Here is a 24,297-nt window from a genome sequence, read left to right on the forward strand (position 1 = left end):
TCTGTATAAACGTGTCATAAACTATAAATTACACTTTCCTTGTCAAGTCCTTCAAAGGGCTGGTGAAGCAGGGTGAGGTGACATGCTAGCGGAAACCCCACATTGCAGATTATACTGTGTTTTCAAACTCACACAACACCTTTCCTGAGGTGTGCTGCCTTGGCGTATCTGAGAGAAGAGTTGCAAAGCTGAAGCTTCACTTGGAAAAGAGGAGGGGAAAAAACTGCTCCTGCACATTTTGCTTTTATCAACGTTTCACAAGCAGGTCTCACACACCTTGAAGGACAAACACAGGACATCGACTGCTGGCATCAGCCAAATCACTGCACTAGCATGATTTGGAAACCTGCTTCCCCAAGAGTCACACAGCTGCTGGAATTTCAGTTAAACAAAACAGAGCTGCCAAAAAGAAAAACCACTTTGCCATGCAGCTCACATCAGTTTCTTCTACCTTCCAAGACACCACCCTCCCTTCGCTGCTGGCAAGGCAGCCTCAGGAGGAGACCAGCCCTCCATCACCGGAGAGACCTGCCCAAGGGAGAAGCAGGTACCACAGCGAGCACCTCACACACCCAGGCCAGGGTTTGCTGTGTAACGTGTGAGCATCCAGGTGCAGGTCGCTGCCTGACGGCTACTCCTCAAAGTGGAGGAAGGCCTCGCTAACAAAGAGCAAAGGAGGTCTCATCACCTGAGCTCTGAGGCTGAAGTGGTATGAGAAAGATAGAAAGAAAGTAAGGATATACTAGGACAGGTATAATAAAGGTGTAATTTCCCAGTATAGCTTCTCTTCAATAGAGTACCTCAAATTTTACAGTAGCAAAAGCCACCTACTAGCAAAGACGAGTGACATAAAGGCAGAACAACTGCAGAAACAAAACATGATGAATAAAACTGTGATTGCAGAAAGGCGGTTTTTCATCGCTAATATACCCCAAGCAGATAAATTATGGTGAAAGCCCTAATACATGGAAATTCAGCCACCTGGGAATTCAAACAGTTAGTGGCCAGATATATTTTTAATCACGTTCATCTGCCAGGCCTAATGGCAAAGCAGGAAGGATTTGGCAAAGTCAGATCCTCTGGAACGGAGCAGAACTTACTACGGGCTTCAGAGGTACGACCTTATTGCGCTCACCGCAGGGCACATGCCTACAAATCCTGCCGGCTCCCCAGTCCTGGGGCAGAGCAACCAGCTTTGGAGGGACACAGGAGTGAGCACAGTTTCAGGCTAAGTACCCCACCCCAATAAATTAGAGCTCATCTGTGCCTGATCTGTATGGGACATGACACCAAAGCTTCTCTGACAGGAAACAAAGAACAGAATCAGAAATATAAATTACTTCCAGGAATGGTGAGTATGTAAGAGCAGAATTAAAGCCTCAGTCCATGTGTCACACGTGGCATCAACTCTGGAGGACCCAACTCTGCAACGTCACTGAGGCTCACATGCACAGCCTCTGCACTGCTAGACCAGTACCTCTACCTGGTACCAGATGGCCAGCTCAACACGAGACCAGAGTCTACAGCTGTAGATTCCCAGGTGCTACAGTGCGATTCCAGCCCTTGCAAGCATCCACTGCTTGTGCCATGTGGAGTTTCTTCAAGCAGGAGCAAGGCGGTGGCCACCCAACAGCCCATCCAACAGCCTGGGCTTCAGCCAAGCCTGGGCTGCAGCTCCAGAGACAGGCAAGAAGCCATGGGTTTATCCCTATACTGCTTAGCAGTCTGAGTTTGGGGCGGGGGTGAGGATTTGGGAGGAGAGACGAGCAGGCAACTGCCAGTTATCAAGTAAGAAAAACAAGAGTGCTTCACGAAAAAGTCTGCAAGGAGAGCTTGGGATGGAAAGTATTACTTAACCAAAACGGGAGCATTGCACACGTGTTGTGCTTCAGTCACACTTAGGAACGACAGGTAACAGAATTACACAGGCAATGACAACCACCGCTTTCCTTCACGTGAGGCACAGAAGAAACATCCTTTCTTCCAATTAGCATGGTGGAAACTTGTCAAGACTCACAGATGTCTGTCATTTCAATTCCATCTCTGAAGGGCTGACCAAAATAAGTGAGTTGCTTGTACAGGAGGCTTTTCTGGAGTTACTCATCTTTTCCACTGAGACAATTCCATGCTTGTCTGCAGTAATCTGCATACCCCCTCTCAGCTGCATTCCTAACTTTAATTGCCAAACACAGCACATAAACTGCCTTTGGTATATATAATTTGGTTCATTTTTATTTTTTAAAAGAAGCAACAGTTCCTAGGACAAACTTGCAAGGCTGCCAGCTGCCCCTCCTCTAAGTTCGTCGGCTCCTCCTGCTCAGCCCGGACTACGCAGGCTGCTCCTCCCAATGCACCACTGGGTGGGTTTTGCTTCCTTCACAGTATTTTCACTGAGATACAGCATTGAATAAAGCAACGTGTGCAGTGTTAGTCTAAGTGTTCATGCCATTCAGTGCTTATGCTGGATTTTGTACCATTCTCTCCTCCCTCCAGAGCAATAAAATTGACTACATTAATTTCTAAGTTCATAAATAAACAAACAGATCTCCAGCAGACAAGAGTATGCTCTGGCTTGTCTTGGATCAATCCAAAACCGTGAAACCACTTCATGGAGCATTTTAAACACAGTCAACAAACCCTCCAAGGAACACAATGCATCAATTTTGGCCCAGTGTCCTGCTAGCACATTTGGATTAGGGCTTGCCCACAACCTCCGACTCCAAGCTTGGACCTCCACCAGATATCCCCCGCGCATGCCTTACTTTATTCGAAACAAGGAGTCCCACCAGGGACACCATTTGGGCTTGTTCAGTGTGCTTAATTTGCAGCATGTGCTTAAGTCGTAGATTGCACCCAATATTTTTTTTTTTTCATGCTGTAAAGGACTGCTCTGAAAACACAAGTTCTCTTCATTTTTTGTTTTAGTTACTTATTTGCAACTCTAAAATACTTTAGGTCACCATACAAGTATGTGCTGGTACTTTAAACCCCTACAATCTTTTTATTTAGTACTATTAACAATTAAGAGGTCCTAGAAAATTAGATAGATGCAAGAGTAACAGAGTAACGTGTGGAATCCATCTAACCTGAACATCACCATCAGCCTCCCCAGGCAGCATCTATTGCACATATCTAACACAAGAGGCCCAGCTGGAGCCCAGCTTACACCTGCCACAACACAAACTGTACCACAGGCGCCCAAAGTTTTAGTTAAAGGTTGACAATCACCAGAAACTGAGTGAGGCGATGGATCAACCACTGTTTAGTGTTATGCAACCAAAACACTTTCTTCAGCAGCATCTAGTCATAAGTAAAGTGGAGACTGAGGTTGCCCTAAATCCCAGAAGAAAAAAAGACCATCGTCCAGCAGACCAAAGCACACACACTACAGATGTTGACTGCTGCAACAAGGAATTGCTGCCAGCTTGACCTCTCTGCCTTGATGACTGGAATCCTCAAGCTCCCATATTTAGCTTGGCTTCAGCTACTGAGGCCACGTGGCCAAGCCATGGCCCCTGGCCCACAGGCAGACCCCAGGCAGCACTTGTCCCATGTGGCCATCACACACCAACAGCAGGGCACCCTCAGCTACAGGAGGAGGAAAGGGTCAGTGGGGCAACCAAGCAGGGGTCACATGGCAGTGTAGTGCTCCCAGCCATACACCCATCCCTCTTCCTCCCCAGCAAGAACACAGCTGGCAGCAGAGCTGGGGAGCCTCTGAGCCACCCCAGCCCTCCTCTACCTCTGCAGATGTGCCATGGGGTCTTGGGGCACCAGCCCCACAGGGAGCTGACAGTGGGGCTCAGGCAGGAGGGCTGCTCACCCCACTGCTGGCACTAGGGACATATTTGGGAAATGAAGATGGCCACACTTCTCTGAATACCATTCTCCCACCGACTCAAGCACCAACTTAATTTGGGGATTAACTCCTCAAGCAGTAACCATGAAAGAGTCCACACTTCCCTGCATGCATCAGAGCCCCTGACAGATACCTCGCATGACCAAAGCAGTTTCCTAAATAAATTGAGTTCCGCTAAAGCTACATCCTATGTATACACAGAGATACAGCAACAAAAATGGCTTGGAAGAGGGGTGAAGAGAGCTGTGAGCAAGTAAGAAGCTACCTTTTCTTTTGTTTGGGTTGGTTTTTTGTTGTTTTGGTTTTTTTTTTTCAATAATCACTTTGGTGAAGCCTATTTTAAAAAAATCTCTTGAAAGGCATCGTAATGAATGAAAAGTTTTGCGTACTTGTCACTCTGCACCTGTGCAGGATAGACTTCAAAGCATTTCCTCTCTTTGCTGAGAAGCCACCTAAACTTCTACCTTTCTCTGACATACCATATTTGTTTTCATTGCTCAATGTTTATTAATGTTAAAAATCAAAGTAGTAGAGAAATAGGTCTGTATGTATCTATTATCAAAACAAAGAACAGGTCAGCTATCTTTGTCACTCTTTCACTCCGTAAGAGAAACACCACCTTTCTGTATTCTCCTTTCTAACCTGCAGTGTCTCCAAAACTTTTTTTTTTTGTATGCTGGAATAAGATCTCCAAGTACTACAACACAAACTTCACTCAAGTTCATGGCATTTGCTCAGATACAACCAAGAGTAAAAGCAAGAGTACCCCAAATTTCTTAATGGCGATTAAAAAATGCTCTAGAAACTTTTGCTCAGAAGTAGACATGGATAAGCTTGCTATAAACACGAACTACTTTATGCTGCACTTCTTGAATATCCAACAGCAAACACACTCTCGATCCCAACTCTCCCTTTTCGGTGGCAGTAACAAGTAACACTGATGCGATGAAGGGGAAGAAACAAGTACTTGTTTGTTGGAAAGAGGAAAGGAAGAAAAACACCTCACACGGCAGTTATGTAGTTTACAAAACTGCTTTCTCCTATACAAATTCAGAACATAATAATTTTCTGTAAAGCTCAAAGCAATATATTTTCATCCAAAGGATACCAGCAAAGTTGAAGTCTCTACATTTCTACAAATCTTTGCTTTTCATTCAACCAAGACAACATCAGGTTAAGTTTCCCCACTTAACTGGCTGCAACGTCAGCCTTTACTTCTCCAAAAGCAGAGTGGCCCCCGGGTGCCCTGGCGAGGCTGCCAAGCTGGCTGCATCGTCCTTGGGACACCTTTCCCACCAGGCGCAGGACAGAAGGGGCTGAGCCGGGAACAGGCACGCAAGCACAGGCACCACAGCCCTGGTGCCACCCGCAGCATGCTCAAAGGAGCCACTGCCATTTACTGTATTGCATGGACGCCTGCAAGCTACGGGATGAATTATGCATTTGAGATAACACCCGTTTCTATTTTCGCGGTGCTGAGACGGCCATGTGCAGCTGGAGGACTGAGCTCTATTTTCTTCAGAGCAGGAGACTTAAAATAAGTGCGCTGCCTGAGGGTGGGAAAGCGGCTCGTTCTATAAAACAAGAACCTTTTCACTTTGTTACCAGAGTTTCTAATTTAATGTAACTGGGGTAATGGGTAGCCAATTTTAAGCGTGTGGTTTGGTTTAAATATTAACTCTGGTGGTACATAAGGCTTCATTCAAAGGGCGACTTCAGCTGCATAGCAACAGTTTACAAGACAAGAGTAATGCAGGGGAGAACGGCTCTGTAATTACACCCTTGAAAGTTACTTTTAATCCTCAGAGTTTCATACGCTGCGGTCTCTTTAAAAAAAAAAATAAAGCCTCACACAACACACTGACTGAAAAGGAAATTAATACAGCATCTAGTGTTCCTTATTACAAAATTGCTAAGAAGTGTTGACTTTTTCAAATGGTAAAAGTATATAACTAAATCCAGCTCCATAATCCATGCAGATCATGCTGATGCGTGGAAATCCCTGAACTGCTACGCAATACAAACTTTTAAAAATGTAAAGTCCGTAACTTGTTTTGACTCCCCAAGGCAATTCTGCAGCAAACCACCACTTAATGCATCAGCAAAATACCACTTACCAACCATTTCTTTTTAAAAGACCCAGCAGCATATCCCAAGCTGTTGTTAGAGGCTAGCCTGCTAGGCCGCCTCTGATCACAGTAAATCAGTTAGACTTTGGGGTGGATCTTTTCTTTTGGTGTGTTTGTAACCAGTCCATTGTTTCTTAACAAACAAACCAATAAAATTCTGGCAAATTCTTTTTAGCTCCCCCTCGTCCTGCCTTTTTTCCCCCCTTGTAACATACAACGCTTTCACATAAAAATGGAGTTTTGCCCTTGCCATCAAAGAGCTATAATGCATACTGATGAATTATTGTTCTCCTGTTCTGTAGAAAATACTGCCCCTTCCACCCTGAACTCTATGTGCATTCACATGGCCCACAGTATCTTGGAAAATGGCATCCATAGTACATCCAGACTTGTTATCCCCCGATACTAAAGCTGAACCAGCAGTCCAATGCTTTATTTTAGTTCTACCTTCCCACTTGCCTCTCCACAACACATCTAGTCCTAAAAAAACCACCTGTCAATTCTGGATGCTCAAGCTTCAGAGATGAGGGTATTGACACATAAAAGCATATTTTAAACAGAAAAATGTGTTCAGAAGTTCAGCTGTTTGACATGCATAATATCCATCTAAATTCCCAAGGAGAAATCACAGCATTGCTTGAGTAGATGATCCATTTCAATCCTCCCCACGAAGCAAACAAATCCACATCTCTAAGAGGATTTATCCTGGAGAATTGGCCCCTTTCTCAGTGCTGGGAAGTGCAAGATACCCACATGTCCATCCAGACTTGGTGACAAGCACTGAAAAGGGACATTCCAACCACGGGCAAAAAGCAGCAGGTGGGAAAGACGTCACTTAATGTAGAACTGTGCAGAGAGGGCAGGAAAGAGATGCCTTCCCAGCTGAAGCTCATTTATCAGGCATGAATGACTGGTATCTAGAAGCTAATAAATATTTATTAGATAAAAGCTAAATAAATTTTAATAGCTTATATAAAATATTAGCTAATTTTCATCATGTATTATTTTCATCATGCATTATAAACATATGCACTGTAATGCATAACCTTTAACTTGGTTAATTCATATGCTGAAAGCCCTGAATCACACAGATTTCCATAGATAAAACTGATAAAATACAGGCACTTCACTTTGTACGCGAGCAGAACAAAGCAGTAACGGATTTGCTGGCATTGCAATAGGAGCTAGAAATTTATTACGTTATGCTGAAGGGTTGACATAACAGCAGTATTGCTTTGTGTATTTTCACATCAGTTCAGATGTGAAATATCATAAGGGCTATTTGGGTTTTTTCCACCTGAATAGTCTGCTCCAACTCTGTCCCGTTCCTCCTAACGTAGGCGGTCCTCTGCTTTACAAGAGCAGCTACAGTAACAGACACACCTCCACTTCCCCAAATCACCTTTTTGGAGTCCCACAAGTAAATCACCTTCACCCTCACCTCTCAAAATGTTACTAGCAACACTGTGATGCTTCCCTGATGAAGCACCAGGTTGGAGGAGGTGAGCGGCTCAGAGACTGGTGAGACGATGCAACTCCTTCACCTCCTGGGTACCTCTGCTGGGAGCAATGGTGCCGGGTACCCGCCCACTCTCCATCAGTGCTTCGCTGGGCTCTCAGGCAGAGTACAGCAAGGAACTGACTGTAGTCACATCCTTCATGTAACGAAGGAAAACCAAAAACCAACAAAAACAAAAGTAGAAGGAATCAAAAGTTACAGCAAGTAGGTTTTCTTGGGGTTTTTCCTCCTTTTCAGAGAAAGCTGCCTCCCTCCCGTGCATTGCTGCAGCCACTTCCAAATTGTGCATAACTTGCCGGAATGGTGCTGGTTGTGAGCAGTCCCAGGATGATTTTCAGCATGCAAAGTCACACTGTCCCTCCGCTGCCCTTCTGTATGCCCTCCGTACCCACAGGCGATCAGCAGCAGCAACACAGCATTGCTCCACGCCCCTCTACCAAATTTTCAGCAAAGTGTGGCGTTTTTCATTAGTTGAGTGCAGATCCCTCAACATCGGAAATACAGACGTCCAAATAAACTCTGTTAGCAACAGTTTCAGCTGAGAGGTAAAAAATGAACTGAAGTTGGTACTCAGCTTTTTCCTCTGCAGAAAGTGCTGAGACACCGCTGCTGGAGTTCTGGACTACTGCACCCTAACTCGCATTAATTGTACTAGAAATCCAGTGTATTTGCTGTGCAGCAATCCAGACGTTTATCACAGAATTAAAAAGTAATTTAAAATTCCTGAAATATGAAAGAAAAACCCAACCCCAAAACACTTGGATTTGACATCTGTGGTGTTTCCAAGACTGCCTGGAATTCCAAACACCCTCAGGAGGGTATGATGCGACAGATCCATAGATGTTTACAAGATTAGGTTCCTTACCAAAATACATATTTACTTGTTTGACCATGACACTGCCAAAAGAGACACACCGTTCTTTTGGAAAACGTCATCCATTTCACAACCTTCCTGAAAATACACTTTCTTATGATTTTGTGAACACCTTAGCATGAAAAATACAAGAAAACAAACTAAGAGTCACAAACTGCAGAGTTTCTTAATCATGAGCTGCTTCTCCCAGCATCAGAAAAAAACAAATCCTGCTCTGCTTGGCATGCCAGCATATTATTTTAAATAAGTAGGAGGGCTGAAAGAAAGTCCTCCTTTATCTCCCAAACCCAAGAGAAAATGAAGGAGTTATTTCCAGAGCATGTACTTAATGACCATCCAGTGAAGCCCATTCATTTTGGTCAGGCTTCACAAGCCCTGCACCACACCTAATGAACACAGTGTCTTCTTCTCATGCCTCTTATGCTGCCAGCAGGAGAGGATTAAAAATAATTATTAAAAAAGAAAAAATAACCCTAAAAAATTATTATTGGAACACTTCTCCCTTTAATTTCCTCTGTGTTTCTTCCTTCTCCCTTGGAACAAGCTGCTACCTCATGCAAGAGGTCAGCTTACAGTTACAGCCTCTACTTACATTGTAAAGAAAAAACCCTCAAGACTTTTGAAAACAGAGGTGTGCGGGATCTCTGCTGCATGAGCAGGGACTTGGCACACCCCAGCCCTCCTTCCTGCAAGGGGTCAGGTTAACCAGTCCCCTGGGAAAGCCTAGATGCAACCATGGCTGTCGTGGCCTACACCGCTTAGTCTTCTGCTCACAGGCGATTTATTATTGGGGCACCTAGTGCTCCAGATCTTCTAAGGGTAAAAATCATGAGGTACAAAAGCTGTTTATCAGATATTCATGCCTCCTCGCTGCTGAGCGGTTTCTCCGCTTCAAAACACACACCTTCCAACACAGTCCCCACACAGCACATGCTGAGACTGAGAAAAGATAAGATAAACTACGTCCTTTGAAATAACCAAGCAGCTACAAGCCAGGAAATACGGAGTTCATGCTCTACCAATACCTTAACTCCCAGCCCGTTTCTTTGCCCTGACAGCAGTATTAGCACTGCTCAGTGCGTACTCTCAGCTCTGGAAATATTTCACGTCATGGATCGCAAATGAATTGAGATACAGACACACTTTTCCATAAGCTGGAGAAGGTTCTGTGGCCAGGGAAAAGGGAGGTTTCCAGCCGCGCTGGCAGCCTGGAGGAACAGGAGGGCTGCATGGAGGGAGCTGGTGATGGGGAAGGAGCCCCCTGCAAACCCTGCAGCTGGAGACTGCCCACCTTCCCTCCTGCTGCAGCTGCACCTGCACCTGCCTCAGGCTTTTACAGCCATCTCTTAAAATGCACTCAGTGAAAATCCTCATCAGACCTCTGTAAGTCAAGTTTAATCAAGTTGATTTTCTCAGAGTCCTTTTGCTCCTTGTTCTTGCCTATACTAACCAGAAAGGGGATGTGGCAGTCAGCTAAAGCTACATTTTCTGTGCAGTGAGGCTCAGCAATTAGACAATTATTCTTGCCTTTCCCTGCCGCAATTTTTAAATCTCTCATCCCTGCTGTCTTTATGGATTCAAGCTTCCCAATTCAACCTCTGAAGCTGTCTGTTGCAGCACACGCTTCTGCAGAGGCCTGGGAAAGGGACCCCTCTGCCTTGAAGGAAACCATGGCTTACAGCCCCCTGACTGCTCTTGGAGCATGGCTCTGCCAATCCAAAAAGCAAGCCTAAGACTGGTTTTCTCTGAAGAGGAACCTACTAAGAAAAGGCTTTGTACCAGAGGATGATTCTTAAAACTTTAGTCACAGTCCCACAGTAAAGCCCAGGACTAGTAATTTCTCATGGTCTTCATTTATCTTATACTTTCGTGTAAACCTCTTCTCCATGCATGCTTGCCTTTCATCACTGGAAGCAAACTGTATCCAAAACCCAGCAAGGTATTTTTGTGGTTTTCTGTGGCTAAGACACCCACAAGAGTTTTTGTTTAAAAATAAAATAAACTAGTATTATTAGAGGGGAGGTATAAATAGAGCTCAGAGAGGACTCTCATAGCCTGCTCCTCAAACATGCTTCTCCCAAACAGCACATCAACGCTATTTCGAGTAGCACCTCCCATTTTTCACCCCTGAGTATCTCAGCGTGTGTCAGCTTAAGTAGCCAAAGAAAGAAATGGTTACTTAAGGGCAAGCGTAAATACCTCGAAAGGGGTGGGGAGGGAGAAAGGGTCGTGTTAACAGGTTGCTCACCATGCAGGGTATGGAGAAGCATCCAGACAGCAGCTGCTGAGCCACAGATAATCCCCCCGGGCATACTGGAGCCCACCCTTCCTCTTCCCCCCATGCCGTGCTCAGGACCTACAGCGCGTGCACCCCAGGGAGAAACCGCTTACCTCCCTGCACCACCTGCCTTGAAAATGTTCATTGGTGCAAGCATACGCCCATGCTCTCAGGGTAGCAATACTCAACATTTTCCCCTCTGGTATCCATGGAAAGAGATTAGCACTCCAATATTTCATTAGCCTACAGTGCTAAGTATTCCACCAACTTGTGGAAAGAGTAAAAGCACTGAGGTTAATGTATTTGGTGAGGCTCTGTTGAATGGTTTGAGGTATTTTGTTTCAGTATAGCATAAGGAAAGCAGCTGTCACCTTGAATACAGTGCCCTCAGTAACCTGATATTTCTCCAACTAATCCTAACTTCAGCCGGCTCCCCCTCCATTTGAGCAAGCACAGTTACTGATCACTTAAACAGCCAAAGGGTGATTTGCACTAAAGTAAGTTTTGAAGTGATGCTGTTGGACAGAGGAGGAGCACTGGCGTCATCAGCACTTTGCACCCACCATTCCTGTCCTTCTCCAGTCTGAGAGGGAAATACAAAGGCTTCCAAGAAAACCTGAAGAGCAGAGAGAAATGCCAAGCTGCAAAGTTTGGCTCCACACACTCACTTTCCAAAAACCAAAGGGGATGAGGGATGCGGTGCTCAAATCATCCACGTCTGCTTAAACACTTGGTTTGTGTGCTCCAGTGCTGTCAAACAGGCACAGCTGACGAGTCAAAGATGGAGCCTAGTACCCCTGATACTGGGACTTTTTTCCACACCAGACCTGTCACCTCCAGGTTTTTCCTTGAACTATGGCCTGGCCAAGACGTGCCAGCAATCCAACATCTCCTCCCCACCAAGACCTCTGCCAGTACTTTGGTCACTCCCAACTGTCCGTCCCCCCCGCTCCCCGCTTTTCACTGCCGCGAGCGGGATTCCTGAGGGTGGGCAAAGAACCAGAGCAGGCCTAGTTTTTCATCCACCTTTTCTTCTGCTCTTGGATCTTGTACTTGCAGCATGAGACTGAAGAGCAGTGCCAATGCTAACAGTTACCTGGCTTGCCTGACAGCACAAAAGCAGCAGGGAGAAAGGGGAAGGAAAAAAAAAAAAAATCAGTCTAATGAGGTTGGAAGCACAAGAGATTACAGAGAAAAAGAGCAAGTATAGAACTTAAGATACAGATTACAACTAAGTGCACTATAGTTACCATGTACTGCACAGCATTGCTCAAAAATACCATTAGCACAAGTCAAAAAACCCACACTGAACAAAAAGCGACATTTCTGGTAGGAAACCAGTAGTCTTACACCACCACTGCAGTGATAATGGCATGAGAAAACGTACAAGTGACAGGTTAGACAGAATTTAAAAACCCTCAGTTCAGGTTGCTTAGTTAGTTTTTATCTTCTGATAAAAACAGCCTGCAGCTAAACAGGCAATAACATGGAGCACTACCCATCGCTGTAGCGTGCTCTATTGTACCACCACTGAAAAACAGACTGATTTTTTCCCCATTTTCTTTTGAAGACAAAAGCCCATTAAGACATAATGTCGTTACATCTGCTTTGATTTATTCAAAGGAAAGTCAAAGCATTTATGCTATATACTTTAGCCAGTAAATTTACATAGCTCCGTGGACAATGTTTTATAATTTCATGATTTATTTCCCTGGAAAAGAAAGCAAACTTATTTACAAGCTGCTTCACATTTTGGAGATGTTCAGCATAACATGAAGTCTTTACTCATACACTCAGAGCCAGCATTGCACTTCAGGCTTTGCAATTAGTCACAAAAAGCCCCAGCAAATAAAAAATGTCTTAAGGAAAGCTAATTGACAACTGCAAAGCACAAGAGAAGGGCCCGCCTCTGCTTAATTGAAGGTCATTTCTCTTAAGCTGCATGCTATATTTACCACCTGGCTTGTAATAGCTGCTCTTTTTCAAATGCTCTGCAGTAAAATACATGCACGTGTAGGGGATGAAGACTTTATCATTGAAACTTTCTGTGAGAAATTAGGGGAATGAGGAAGGTTTGCACACTTCCGCAGCAAAATTAGGTCAGGACGCCTTTGAACGGCTCCATCTGAAGGCTGAGCCAGACTTCAAATCACATACTTTTTAGTGCATCAGACTCAACAGCTTCAGAAATGAACTTCTGTACTGCTGATAATTATTACTAGTACTGTGCATTGCTGCCTCCCTCTCCACCTGTGGATAATTATAAATAGCCTACATTTTCCAGTCCCTGACACATGCCACTAGGTTAATGACACTTCCAAAATCAATCCTTTCTAACTATGGGGTACCTACACTTCAAATATGACAACCACATAATTCCACACAGATTGGGAAATTATGACTTGCCCCACACATACTCTTAACTAAACACTCCCTGAATATACATCTACAGCTAAATGGCATTAGCATCACGGTAATTAATGATGCGAAGCTGCAAAGTGCCAAGTTGGAGATTCAAATGCAAACCTGTCTCTGCCCTCTGGTGCCTACATTCAGGCCTGAACTGTGCAGCCAGGGAGCATCACTGGCACCAGCTCCCTCACCTCCTGCCCTGCCAGAGCATGGTCAGCCCCAGGGCTGATGCTCTCCTCCACACCAGCTCCTGCTCTTAATGGGCTTCAGGGCTATCCCCAAATAAAGCATACTCCGGTAGTCAAGCTGGGAGAGCAAAGGCCAAAGAACTGTCCCCAGATACACAAAGCATTTAATTATACACCTCTTCCCCACCCAACCTGACAGCTTGCGCCCAAGGAATGGGCAATAGAACCTACCAGCCCTCACATCCAGTCACGTCTGTGTAAAATTCCATTAATATATTAATCTGTAAATTAACTACAACAATGTAAAAAGCCCAAAACTGAATGCTTCACGGAGTAAAAGGGGGTTATAAAGCCAAAACAGTAACTCAGGGGTCAAATCCATCTTTTGTGTAGCTTAACAGCATAACAAAACTGGTAATAAGAAAATCAAGGCATTCAGAATTTTAAGTCTTTAAAAAGTCAGACTTTCCCCCCTTTTTTTAAAGCTGTTGGAATTCACAGTTGAGTTCACTCCAGCAAGCTTGGCTGTTGGGAGGGCTGTTGAGATACACAGAAACATCCACCTCCAGTTTCCTACCGCTGCTTGTTTTGCTCTCCCGTTAGGTGACACTACTAATTGTATAGCTGCTACAGCTAGCTGCCAGACACTGCTCTAAGGAGGCCTTCCAATTAGGTTAGCTGAATTAAATAACAAGAAAGAGAGAGAGATTAGCTTTTTCTGTGCATCTCTAGGAAGCCACAGAGAAATCCCCCAAAATACTCTTGCTAATCCTCCCTTAGGACCCCTTCATCTCTGATCACAAATACAGGAATGTCATGTGAGCTACTCTGCTACACAGGAATTGTGCCAGCTCTGACTGTCTGTACAGCCACAGTCTTCATGACAAGGGATCCTACCTACTTTTTTTTGAGACTGACAGCATCTGCCAGAAGAAGTGTTCTCCTCACTCTTCCTCAGGTTCCTTAAGTCAAATACCTTTACACAGTTAAACCAGTAGAGATAAGATCCTCAGATGTTAAAGTGAAACAGCAAGAAGTAACATGGTGAAGTTTCAGAGACTCCTGTCTGTATATTATAGAAGCACCACATCTTTTCCCAAACTAAGATTTTTTTTTCTCTCATAACCCAAAGCTGCCTAATTCTTCCAGTGCAGATAGAGAAGGTCAGAATAAAAAAAAAAAAATATAGGCACATGACCTCAGCAGCATTACTAAATATTCACAAGCCCAGAAGACTTCTTTAACACACAGGCAAGATTTACGGTTCTCAAAAAAAGGTATCAGGAAACCCATATAACTTCTAAGTTTATCTGGCCCTTGGTATATGACAATTTATGCCACCAGGTCCACAGAAGAGACCTACATCAAGATGCCAAGTCACTTGCTCTTGGTTAAGTGGGAGAGATACGGTCAAGAAGGCAGCATTAGTGAAAGCACAAAACCCCGGACCAGCCAAGGGTAGAATAAGCTTTTCAGGTTGTGAATCACAGTGAGAACGGGAACAAAAGGAAAGAAAGGTCATTTCCCCTTTCTAATGCCCTACAGTTACAAAACAGACAAGAAGTAGCATTTTCAGTACAGCAATACTATTAAGAGTATTGTCTCAAACCATTTTAGACCCAATGCTCTTGCATGATCAGGAGCTCAGAAGTTCCCCCCCCACACCCCATGAAGCCCCGGCATGGTGGCACAGGCACACCTCTGCCTCCCCACCCCAGCAGAAAGGCTATTTATTACTGAGCCCAAGCCTGATCCTCTGCATCCCCTCCCTTGCAGACCACAGCCCTGCTTTTCAGCAGGTCACCGCTGCTCGGGCTAAATCTACCAGAGAGAAAAAAAATTTCCAATAGGCAGCATGACTGGAGACAGCCAGTCATACTCAGTTTTAATGCCCTGTCTCCTCCAGAACCCAGTGCTTTAAGGAGGTAAGTCTCTTTTTAACAGGGGTCCATGGTACCTACTTTCCTCACCTCAAACTCTGCACAGTCAGGCCACTAAGCAGCAATGATGAATCCAAATGTGATTCAATAGGCTGGAGATAAGTCTGATAAATGGTATATTTTTTATAGTCGGTTTTCAGAGTTACCACTTCTTCAACACCCTCGTGTCATCCCTCCCCTCTGCACACCAACAGATGCTCTATGCTGCTCCACAGGAAGGACCACAGCTCTTACCAGAAGAGCAGAAACTGTCTCATGGTTTGCCACTGGGCTTCCTCACCCACCTCCCGCTCACTGCCAAACTCTGGAAACTTCTGCAGACCTCTGCCATGTTTTCATGCAGCAGACAGACATGTCCACCAAAGCGTTTTGGTCAAAAGGGAAGAAAAGGGAAACCTAATTGGCCCAAGCTGCAATACGGACAGACAAATTCAGCCGAGCCAGGAATCCATTTGGGTCACAACAGCCCTGGTGTGACCTCCCAGCCAGGCCAGGCACGGTACAGACCTATACTAACCACTATTCCCAGTTTTTCTCTTTAGAACAAAATTTTTCCAACTCCTTTACATTTTGCAGCAACAACCATGCACGTCTCCTTACCAGGGCCTTGAGGGCAGAGGGAAGGCTATGCTGGAGAATCAAACCAAAAGCACCTGTGGGAGCTACAGAGGATCAAATCATACTTAGGGAGGAAAACTACTATGAAATTACTGTATTAAATCACAAGTGGAGAAACAAGAGGAAAACCATTTGTAAAGACCACTTTCTGTTTAAGGATTTTTTTTTCCCCTGGTAAGTAAGGTCAGAGAAGCTGCTCTTCCCATCCTAATTCAGGCCAGGAGAATTATTAAGACAATTTTGAGAGCAGTTTTGTTCCATTTATTTAACTGGCAGTCCTCCTCACGTTCTGCAGGGCATTTCTTTTCCTAACACTTGAAAGACATGCTGCCTTTCATAAAAGATATACACAAACAAAAGTATATCAAATAAAAATATATGTAAAATAGAGATCTATGTAGAATAAAGATCTATATAAAATACACACACAGTTTCAAAGACCTTCCAAGCTAGAACTGCAATGGCTGCAGAGAGCCTCAGTGCTGAATGCTCTGTGGAAGACAGTCTCTATGAACACATAATTTCAAACATAATCCAAGAAGTTCCGTTTCATGGCATTTTAGATGTTACATTAAAAAAAATTAGCCTTCACAGATGAGAAATTACTGAAGACCACGACTGAAAAATTTCAAGCAACTACACCAAAACCAAGAATTTAGAAGATACACATGGCACTTTAGTAACTTTTCCTATGTACCTCCAGTACCAGTCGTCTTTCTTGTTCTACCATGTAAAGAGATTTGTGAGTTCCACATGCTACAGATGCTTCAGTCACTAATGATCCTAAAGCATTACTATTCTAACATCATATGCTGCCACAGCAGTTGAGAACTTTTCACCTTCTTACAATGAGCCTTACGCAAGCCAGTTACTAACATAACCAAATTTCATGCACCCTGTTCATAGATGCTCCTTCTCCTCGCTGCAAACTTCCATTCACTGTGCTTGCACTGCCACCAGTGGCAAGTGCAGAGCGCCTCTGAGCTCCCGACTGGGAGAGGGTGCAGTCCCACGGCCAGGACAGGACCTGGATGTTCTGCAACCCTCCTTCCACAGAAAACTCGGAATCTTGCTTCTCAGCAACATTATTTTATGCACGTTCTTGCTGCAGGAACTATACAGTATTACTATTTATAGGGCTAAGCCATACCTATTTTTATTTATGCAATGTCACAAATTTATGTTCAACAGAAGCTTGATTTTTGGATGTCCCAGTGACGATGCATTTCCATTACTTTGAACTAGCTTCACCTTTCCGCTTTGCTTCCCTTTCAGGTTTCCATTTCAAATAATAAGAACACCATCAATGTCACACCTCCGCACCTGCATATTTGAACATGGAACTGCACAACACTTGAAAGGGATTTGAAAGGAAAGGCTTTGTGGAGGCTTTCACCTGGTAATCAGTTTAAGTGACATACTGATTCTGGGATCTCCAAATCCAGAGCGAGCATGGATAAACAACTCAAAGGAAGAATCTGTCTCCTGGACATCTCTCTGCAGACTGCAAGATACACCATGTATTCAAACCCATTATTAGCCTTCCCCCGGAGACCCCAGTCCGAAAAGCAAACAAGACTCAGCTCCTAAAGCCAAAAGAGATCGGATGTGCAGGGCTTGGCTGGTCATAGCTGTGCCGTCTAGCTGCTGTGTCCAGCCAGCTGTCCCTGCGGGTACCGCAGAGTCACCGCAGCTGGAAGTAATGCAGCTCAGCCCAGAGAAAGAGGAAAGCTTGCTTCTACTTGTGTAACTAATGGAGGGACACAAGCAGACATACCAGAGAGGATCCTGGGGAAGGTAGGAGAGACGGAAGACCTAATCAGGTTATTCATTCATGTGGCACCAAGCACATTACATTTTTTCTTCTCTCCCGAAACATCCTTAGCCTTGAGGCCACACCCATCTCGCACACAACTGCTCCCCGAGAAGTACTTCCCCTCCCAGGCTGTATTGCTTTAGCAGCAGTGTTTCTAACAGCTCTGCAAGACCATTACAGTCACACTTCTGAAATACACTTCAAAAAATAAGGATGGGCCACTTCACGCTGATCTGAAAGGTGACAAGCGACCTCCATTAGTCTGGAAGCACCTCTAGAGAAAATTATGCTTTATTACAGTGAATCAAGCAGGAACAAAACATGTCTGACAACATAATATTTAAATACAGACAATATATTCTGGTTGTTAATCACCATGCTATTTTCTGAACATTTTGTTTCAGCTCCTGCATACACCACAGGTTGTTTGACCTTCTGCAAGTCCCTTTGTCCCCCTACCATTAATAAGAGTACAAAATATGTATTTATCTTCATGCTCACAACTCAAACACAGCCAAATAGGTTTTTATTTGAACTTTCCAGATCAATTCACCTTTAGAATAAAACAATTTAGCTTAGAAGGGAGATTTCTGAAGAACTTGTTTATATGTAAACTAAAAAGAGTGTTTTCAGACGGAGTGTCCAGCTCAGGGTTTAGTTAAGCATGGCTTACACGACACACTTACAGGCTGTCTACAGACAAAGCCAAGTTTTGCAGATTCATCACCGCCCTATTAGTCATTATTTCACTGTAAATGAACCCCCTACTTGAGACATCAACAAAAATAATTTGTTCAGTGCAAAAAGTACTTGTTGCAAACAATTGTTAAATGGTATCCTTTCTCCTACTGCAATCAGTTTTCAAATACTTTTGAGGATTACATGTATTTTGTATTTCTGCCTAAATATCTAGTATGCTTTTGAAAGCATCCCTCAGGGCTGAGCTAATAAAGAAAACAACATACATAGAGAGAACTGTCATTATTACAGGGTCAAACACTAATGCATTCTTTACTCAAGAGATTGCAAATTATACTTCCATGTGAGCAAGAGAAATCTTGTTCCCAAATCAATGAATAGTGCCACGTTATCTACAAATAAATTACTAGTCCTGAAAAGATTTTAGATAGTTTATCATTGCCTTGTAAGCATGAACCAAAGATAACCAAACAACCTGTTGGCAGAACAACCTAAAGTAATTCTCTCATACTTGCTCTGACACAGGGAGTGAAGCAACTTGAATGTGGACCAAATTCCTTGCTCGCGTCTTGTGCATCCTCTCTCAAATGCAGCAGCACAGAGGGCATCTTTTATGACTTATATTCAAGTAGGGTCTTATATGGGGCCTCGAATAAGCTTGCCAGTCTCAAACACAACATTTCTGTCAAAAACTGTAGTCAAATCTATTCAGAAGACAAAAGAGTACTTTTCCGTAACTAGACAAGAGCCCTTTGTTTAGCCACTGAGCCTTACTAAAGCCTGTAATTCTTTGCCATAAGGAAAATGTTTAAACTGGTCAATGGCAAAAGTCAATTTGGTGAGATAATGTAATTAACAAATGCCATCCAGATGCCTCTGCTTGATGTTTTATAAAGACAATTGGCCATGAAGAGCAGGGCAAACGGAGAGCCCTGCAAACAGCCGGCTGCTCCACAGGGAGCTCAACTGCTGCAGGGAGGAACAAGTTCTTCTCCAGCTCAGGATCCCCTGCCAAAACACCATGATCCCAACATGAACAAGAATGGCCGGCAGCTCTCCACCACCCTCTCTGGAGATTTTAGATTGTGGGGCTTCTCATAACTCACACCTCTGCTAGCCAAGAAATTAGGCTTTGACCTCTGCTAGTCATGAAACCAGGCCTTGATCTGGTCATCCTGAGATTACATTTAAGATTAGGACCACAGAGACTTAAATCCATCAAAACTTCAAACAAACCCAGCACTTACAGCTCATTCTCCAAAGTCCACCATCCTTATCCCATTAGCTACAGCAATTGCCTCAAACTTACCACAGAAGTATCATCTGCCCAAGAACCATAATCCCAGTACCTGACTTCAAACCCCAAAATATTTGCCCCAACTTGTTCCTGAAGACAAGGTTCTCATCTACTTCCTCGATAAGAATCTAGAAAAAAATGCAGAGAAAACATCTCTGCACTTCAGGCCTGAATATTAAGTCAGTTCCAATGCAGACCTTGAGGCTAAAATATTAAAAAGAGAAATTGCTTCAGTGTTTGATCTTGGGTCAAGAATCATCTGTCCTTTAATTTTTAAAAGATCAGCTAACCTGGGAGGGAAACCTACTCCCAGAAAGTGGCTCCTGACCACATCCAGAGAAGGGGCGGCTTCACTGCAGCACCAGCATTGTAATACCCGAGACTAGTGGCAAAACCTAGAGCTCTCCCAAATTTCCAGTGCATGGCAGTGCAGGCAGCTGTGGGATGGGAGCACCCAGATGTTCAGCCAGAGCAAGGGAAGCAGCCATGGCAGAAGCTGCTAGCCGATTCCAGGCACTGCCAAGCTACAAAAAGCAATGAGTGGCTCTTTATTAATTCTACAGTGAGAAGGAAAAGCTCACGAGTTGAGGAAGGGTGGAAATAAATTAAGACTAAAACATTTCCTACCGTTCTTTGGAACTTATTTGGCAATGCAGATTTAGCACACTTAGGAGATACATGCATGGCATATAAATCTGAAACGCCACCTACCTCTTCAGCCCTTCTTCTCTCTTCTCCCCTAATTACTATCTCCAAAGTCTAGCTGCATTTTTCATAAAAAACACAACATTTCTCCTCTCCAACACAGTATTAATTTTCCAAATTCCAAAAGCAAAGCAACCATTAGAAACAAATGCAGGAAAATTATAGCATCACACTTCTAAAATACTAAATATTTCTGAAAAATATACCAAATATTACCCTTGGATCATCCTTCAATAACTACATTTATGCCAACAAAACAGTCCTCAGATGCTTACAGAACAGAAAGACCACCCAGTTGATCTTGATGCTTCAGTGCTCTTTTTTACTGAAAACCTAAAAACCAACACCCCCCCCCATACACACTGTTGACATGAAGCAAAGTCTCCAAACTCCAGAAACCTCACTGAGGAAGAGGAGAGACACAATTAACCTTCTGTTAGGAGAGCTGCGCTATAACGCTGCGATACGCAGAACAACCTGCTAGCCAGCAAAGTTTCCCAGCACGCACTTGGGCTTGCAGAGAGGACTTGTCCGTCACACAAGCTCTGGAAAACCATTTGTCCCACTGCTGTGAATCAGGATGAAACGGAAAGGTTTATCAGCCTCTTCCAAATGGGAGCTGACAAGTACAGCTGGATACTTGGCACTGCTCTCTGGTGCTATTAAAATCAGCAAGAGCTGACTCCTGCTATCATCAGGACTGGACCCAACCTTTTAAAAGGCACATCAGGCCTCTCACTCACAGAGTTTGCCTTTTCTTTCCAGTGGGTTCATGTCTCTCTCTTTCCCTCTCCTAAATGCAAACCAGGAAGCCTTCAAGACAGCCAAAAAGCATATTTTTTGCCATTCAGGCAAGCTTGGGTGAATCCCCCATGTCCTTCCAGGCCCGCTGATGTTACCACACCCCACTCTAATCTGACGTCTCACCGCACACTGCGCTGATGGCAGCAAACCACCCCGCAAACCCTGGCTGCAATCCACCCACCAGCTTTGATGTGGGCAACTCTTGCCACTACGCACAGGTTGGCACAAACAGGTCGAGCTCCCCCTCGCCCTCTGCCTCCCCACCATGTTCCCAGACAGCTGCTCCCCCAGGGGAGGTGGCACGGTGCACCGGAGCGCATCTGCAGCGCAACAGCCCACATCAGGGCACACAGAGCACGCACCCAGCACCGACAAACCGCTCCCAGCTTCAGCGGCAGGTCTCGCTTCCAGTACTTCTTTAACATGGCTCTAACATCGCCTTGGTCCACCCCAATAAAGGGGTTTGTTGGTTACATGAAGCTAACACCGGGCACTCACTGCTTTGGGAAACAAAATCTCCTACTGCCTTCCCTTCCCCTTCTCAAAAAAACTCCCAAATAATTTACTTCATCAGAAAGATTTCTACCTTACAGCTTTGCCTAGGTAATAAAAATAAATAGCAGAATCAAACAGAAGAGAAGAAATTTAGAGCTAAAACTACTTGTCCGCACTCCAGAGAGCCAGCAGGTTTTTTTAAGCATCCATATAAAATTCCTCTTACGACCAGGACAGCCTTCTGTGCAGACGACAGATTTGGCATCTATCTTTTCCCAGAGACCAGTCCACAAAATCCTACCTTAAGGGAGTGCGTCATCACTGCCAGACAGCATAAGGAAAAAAAAAAGGGGGGGGGGGGTGTTAAGGAAAACACCCACCCTCCCTTTACTTTCCCAGTCTCTCCACAACTTTCTGGCAGCGGGGAGGGTACTGCCCCAGGGCCAGGCAGGCTCCCCCCGGCCGCGCTCTCCCCCTTGCCCCCCAAACCACGCTGCCCGGGTACACCCTGACAACCCACCTCACGCTGCCGCAGCGTGTTCATCCTAAGGCAAAAAAACCATAAAACTTCATGCTTTACTAATTACTGTGGCAGTTTAATAGTTACTACACTGCAGCTACTACTTACAGAGACAACTTCGTAATAACAGCATTTCTGTAAAATTAAAGTATATTGTACCTCGTTAGCCAAGGGTGTTTCTCAGTGCAGTTATACTTAGCGGAACCAGGAGTCAGTATTCTACACAACCCTTTTTAATTAGTCCTTAAGAAAAGCGTTTTGCAATTGTATCCTAAGAAATCCCTAACGATGAGCCAGATTTCACAAAGGCTGCGACTTGGGCTAATTTATACAATAGCTAGACAACTTCAAAAGTTAACCTGAGCTAGTGACATTATTTAGTTCAGTGGAGCAGCTCATTTTAATTGGATTAAATTGTCATTTTTTTTTTTAAATTTCATACTGAAACCTCAATTTATTATTTCCTAATATTTGCCCAAACACTGCAACCGTGCCATTTGCATGTCCCCTTCCCTCAAGACAATCTCAGTTCCACCGATGGAAAAGACTAAAACCCTCTGGCCAGCCTTCGCCAGCTCCGTCAGGCGAAAGGCTGGGAGCGCTCCGCCGGAGAGTGGCTTTTCCAGAGGTACAAATCCCGGCAACCGAGTTAATTGCATTAAGCAGAGGTCTCCGGTTAGCAAATACACTTGTGGCTCGGAAAAAAAAGTGTCAACAGCGGCATTATCCCTGCCCCTCGCAGCGCGCCCGTACGGGAAGGGCCGGCGGCAGGCTCGGGCTCCGCGGAGTCGGCACCGGCGGCCGGCCGGGAGGCGCGCAGCGCTGCGCACCCGCGCAAGGAGAGGCGCAGCACCGCGGCGCACCCGAAGGTTTTGGGGGGTCCTGAGCCGAGCAGCCGAGGCTAGTTACAGCTTCTTTTTTTTTTTTTTTTTTTTTTTTTTTTTTTTTTTTAGCAAGCGGCCGGGGCGGGTTGATTTTGCCAGGAGACGCTCCCGTCTCCAGCGCCGCAGGGCCGGGACGGGACCGGTACGAAGCCCCGCGGGACGCGGCGCCCCGAAGGCTCCCAGACCTAACGCCGCGCCGCCCCACGGGCAGCCCCCCGCACCCGGGGCTGCAGGGAAAGAGGCACCGGGGGGGGGCTCCGGGGCCGCCAGGCGACTGGGTCGTCGCGGCAAACTTCGGCTGAGGCTCGCTGGAGGGCGGCAGGGTGCTGCTCCGCTTGGCTTCGCGGGTTTTAAGAGATCTCTCTTTTTTGGGGGGAGGGGGGGGTCCCGCTGCTTGCAGAGCGATCAGCTATCAACAGATGCCCGCGCAAACCGGCCCGATGCCGCAGGGCAGGGCCGGCGCTAGGCAGAGGGAGCCGCGGCGGTCGCCCCCGTCCCGTCCCGTCCCGTCCCGTGCGTGTCCCCCCCACCCCCCCGCTCCCCACCCCTCCGCCCCGGCACTCACCGGCTGCCCGGAGGCGCAGGCCACGAAGCTGACGGTGAGCACCAGCCACACGCCCCGCATTATTCCCGCGGCGGCCGCCCGGGGCCGGGCACAAAGGAGAAACGGGGGAGCGGCGGCGCCCGGGGGGGCGCGGGGCAGGGCCGCGGGCGCCCTCCGGCCCGCCGCGCTCCTTCCGCTCCGCTCCGCGCTCCGCTCCGCCGCTGCCCGGCGGGACCGATGCTGCGCGGCGCTGGGGCGCCCGGGCTGCAGGCTCCGCGCTGCCGGCTCCGCCGCCCGCCCGCCCTCCTTCCTCCCTTCCCTCCCTCCTTCCCTCCGCCCCGAGTGCGCGGCGGCGGCGGCGCGGCTCCCAGTTAAACCCCGCAGAAATTCCTGCAGGATTACAACACAGATTGGCAGCTCCCCCAGCCAGTGGAAGGAGGCGGCGCGCCGCCGCCGGCGGCTCTCGCCCCTCGCAAATTCAAGCAACTTTCCCCCCCCCCCACCCCGCCCCCGTTCCTCCTCCGCCCCGGTCTCCCCTCTCTCGTCCTCTCCCCCCGCCAGTGGAAAACATGAGCAGCGCCGCGGGCCGGCAGAGCGAGGGCTGGCCCGGTATAAAAGCGGGGACGTGGAAAGGCTCCCGCTTTTTCAAGGGAAATCTGGCCGCCGCCGCCGCCTGTTTTTAGCGCTCGGCCGCCGGACTTCGCACCGCTGCTCCG

General features: G+C 46.0%; 1 protein-coding gene across 1 annotated transcript in view; it reads right to left on the minus strand.

Moving 5' to 3' along the window:
* Window positions 1-24,067, minus strand: part of SDC2 (syndecan 2) — a 59,476-nt gene extending 35,409 nt beyond the window's left edge. Inside the window, exon 1 of the mRNA XM_064442351.1 lies at window positions 23,603-24,067. Within this exon, the coding sequence (XP_064298421.1) occupies window positions 23,603-23,662 (60 nt within the window). The 5' untranslated portion in view covers window positions 23,663-24,067. The remainder of the gene's footprint in view (window positions 1-23,602) is intronic.
* Between the last annotated feature and the right edge of the window lie 230 nt (window positions 24,068-24,297).

This window comes from Phalacrocorax carbo, chromosome 2 (assembly GCF_963921805.1).
Source record: "Phalacrocorax carbo chromosome 2, bPhaCar2.1, whole genome shotgun sequence".
NCBI lineage: Eukaryota > Metazoa > Chordata > Aves > Suliformes > Phalacrocoracidae > Phalacrocorax > Phalacrocorax carbo.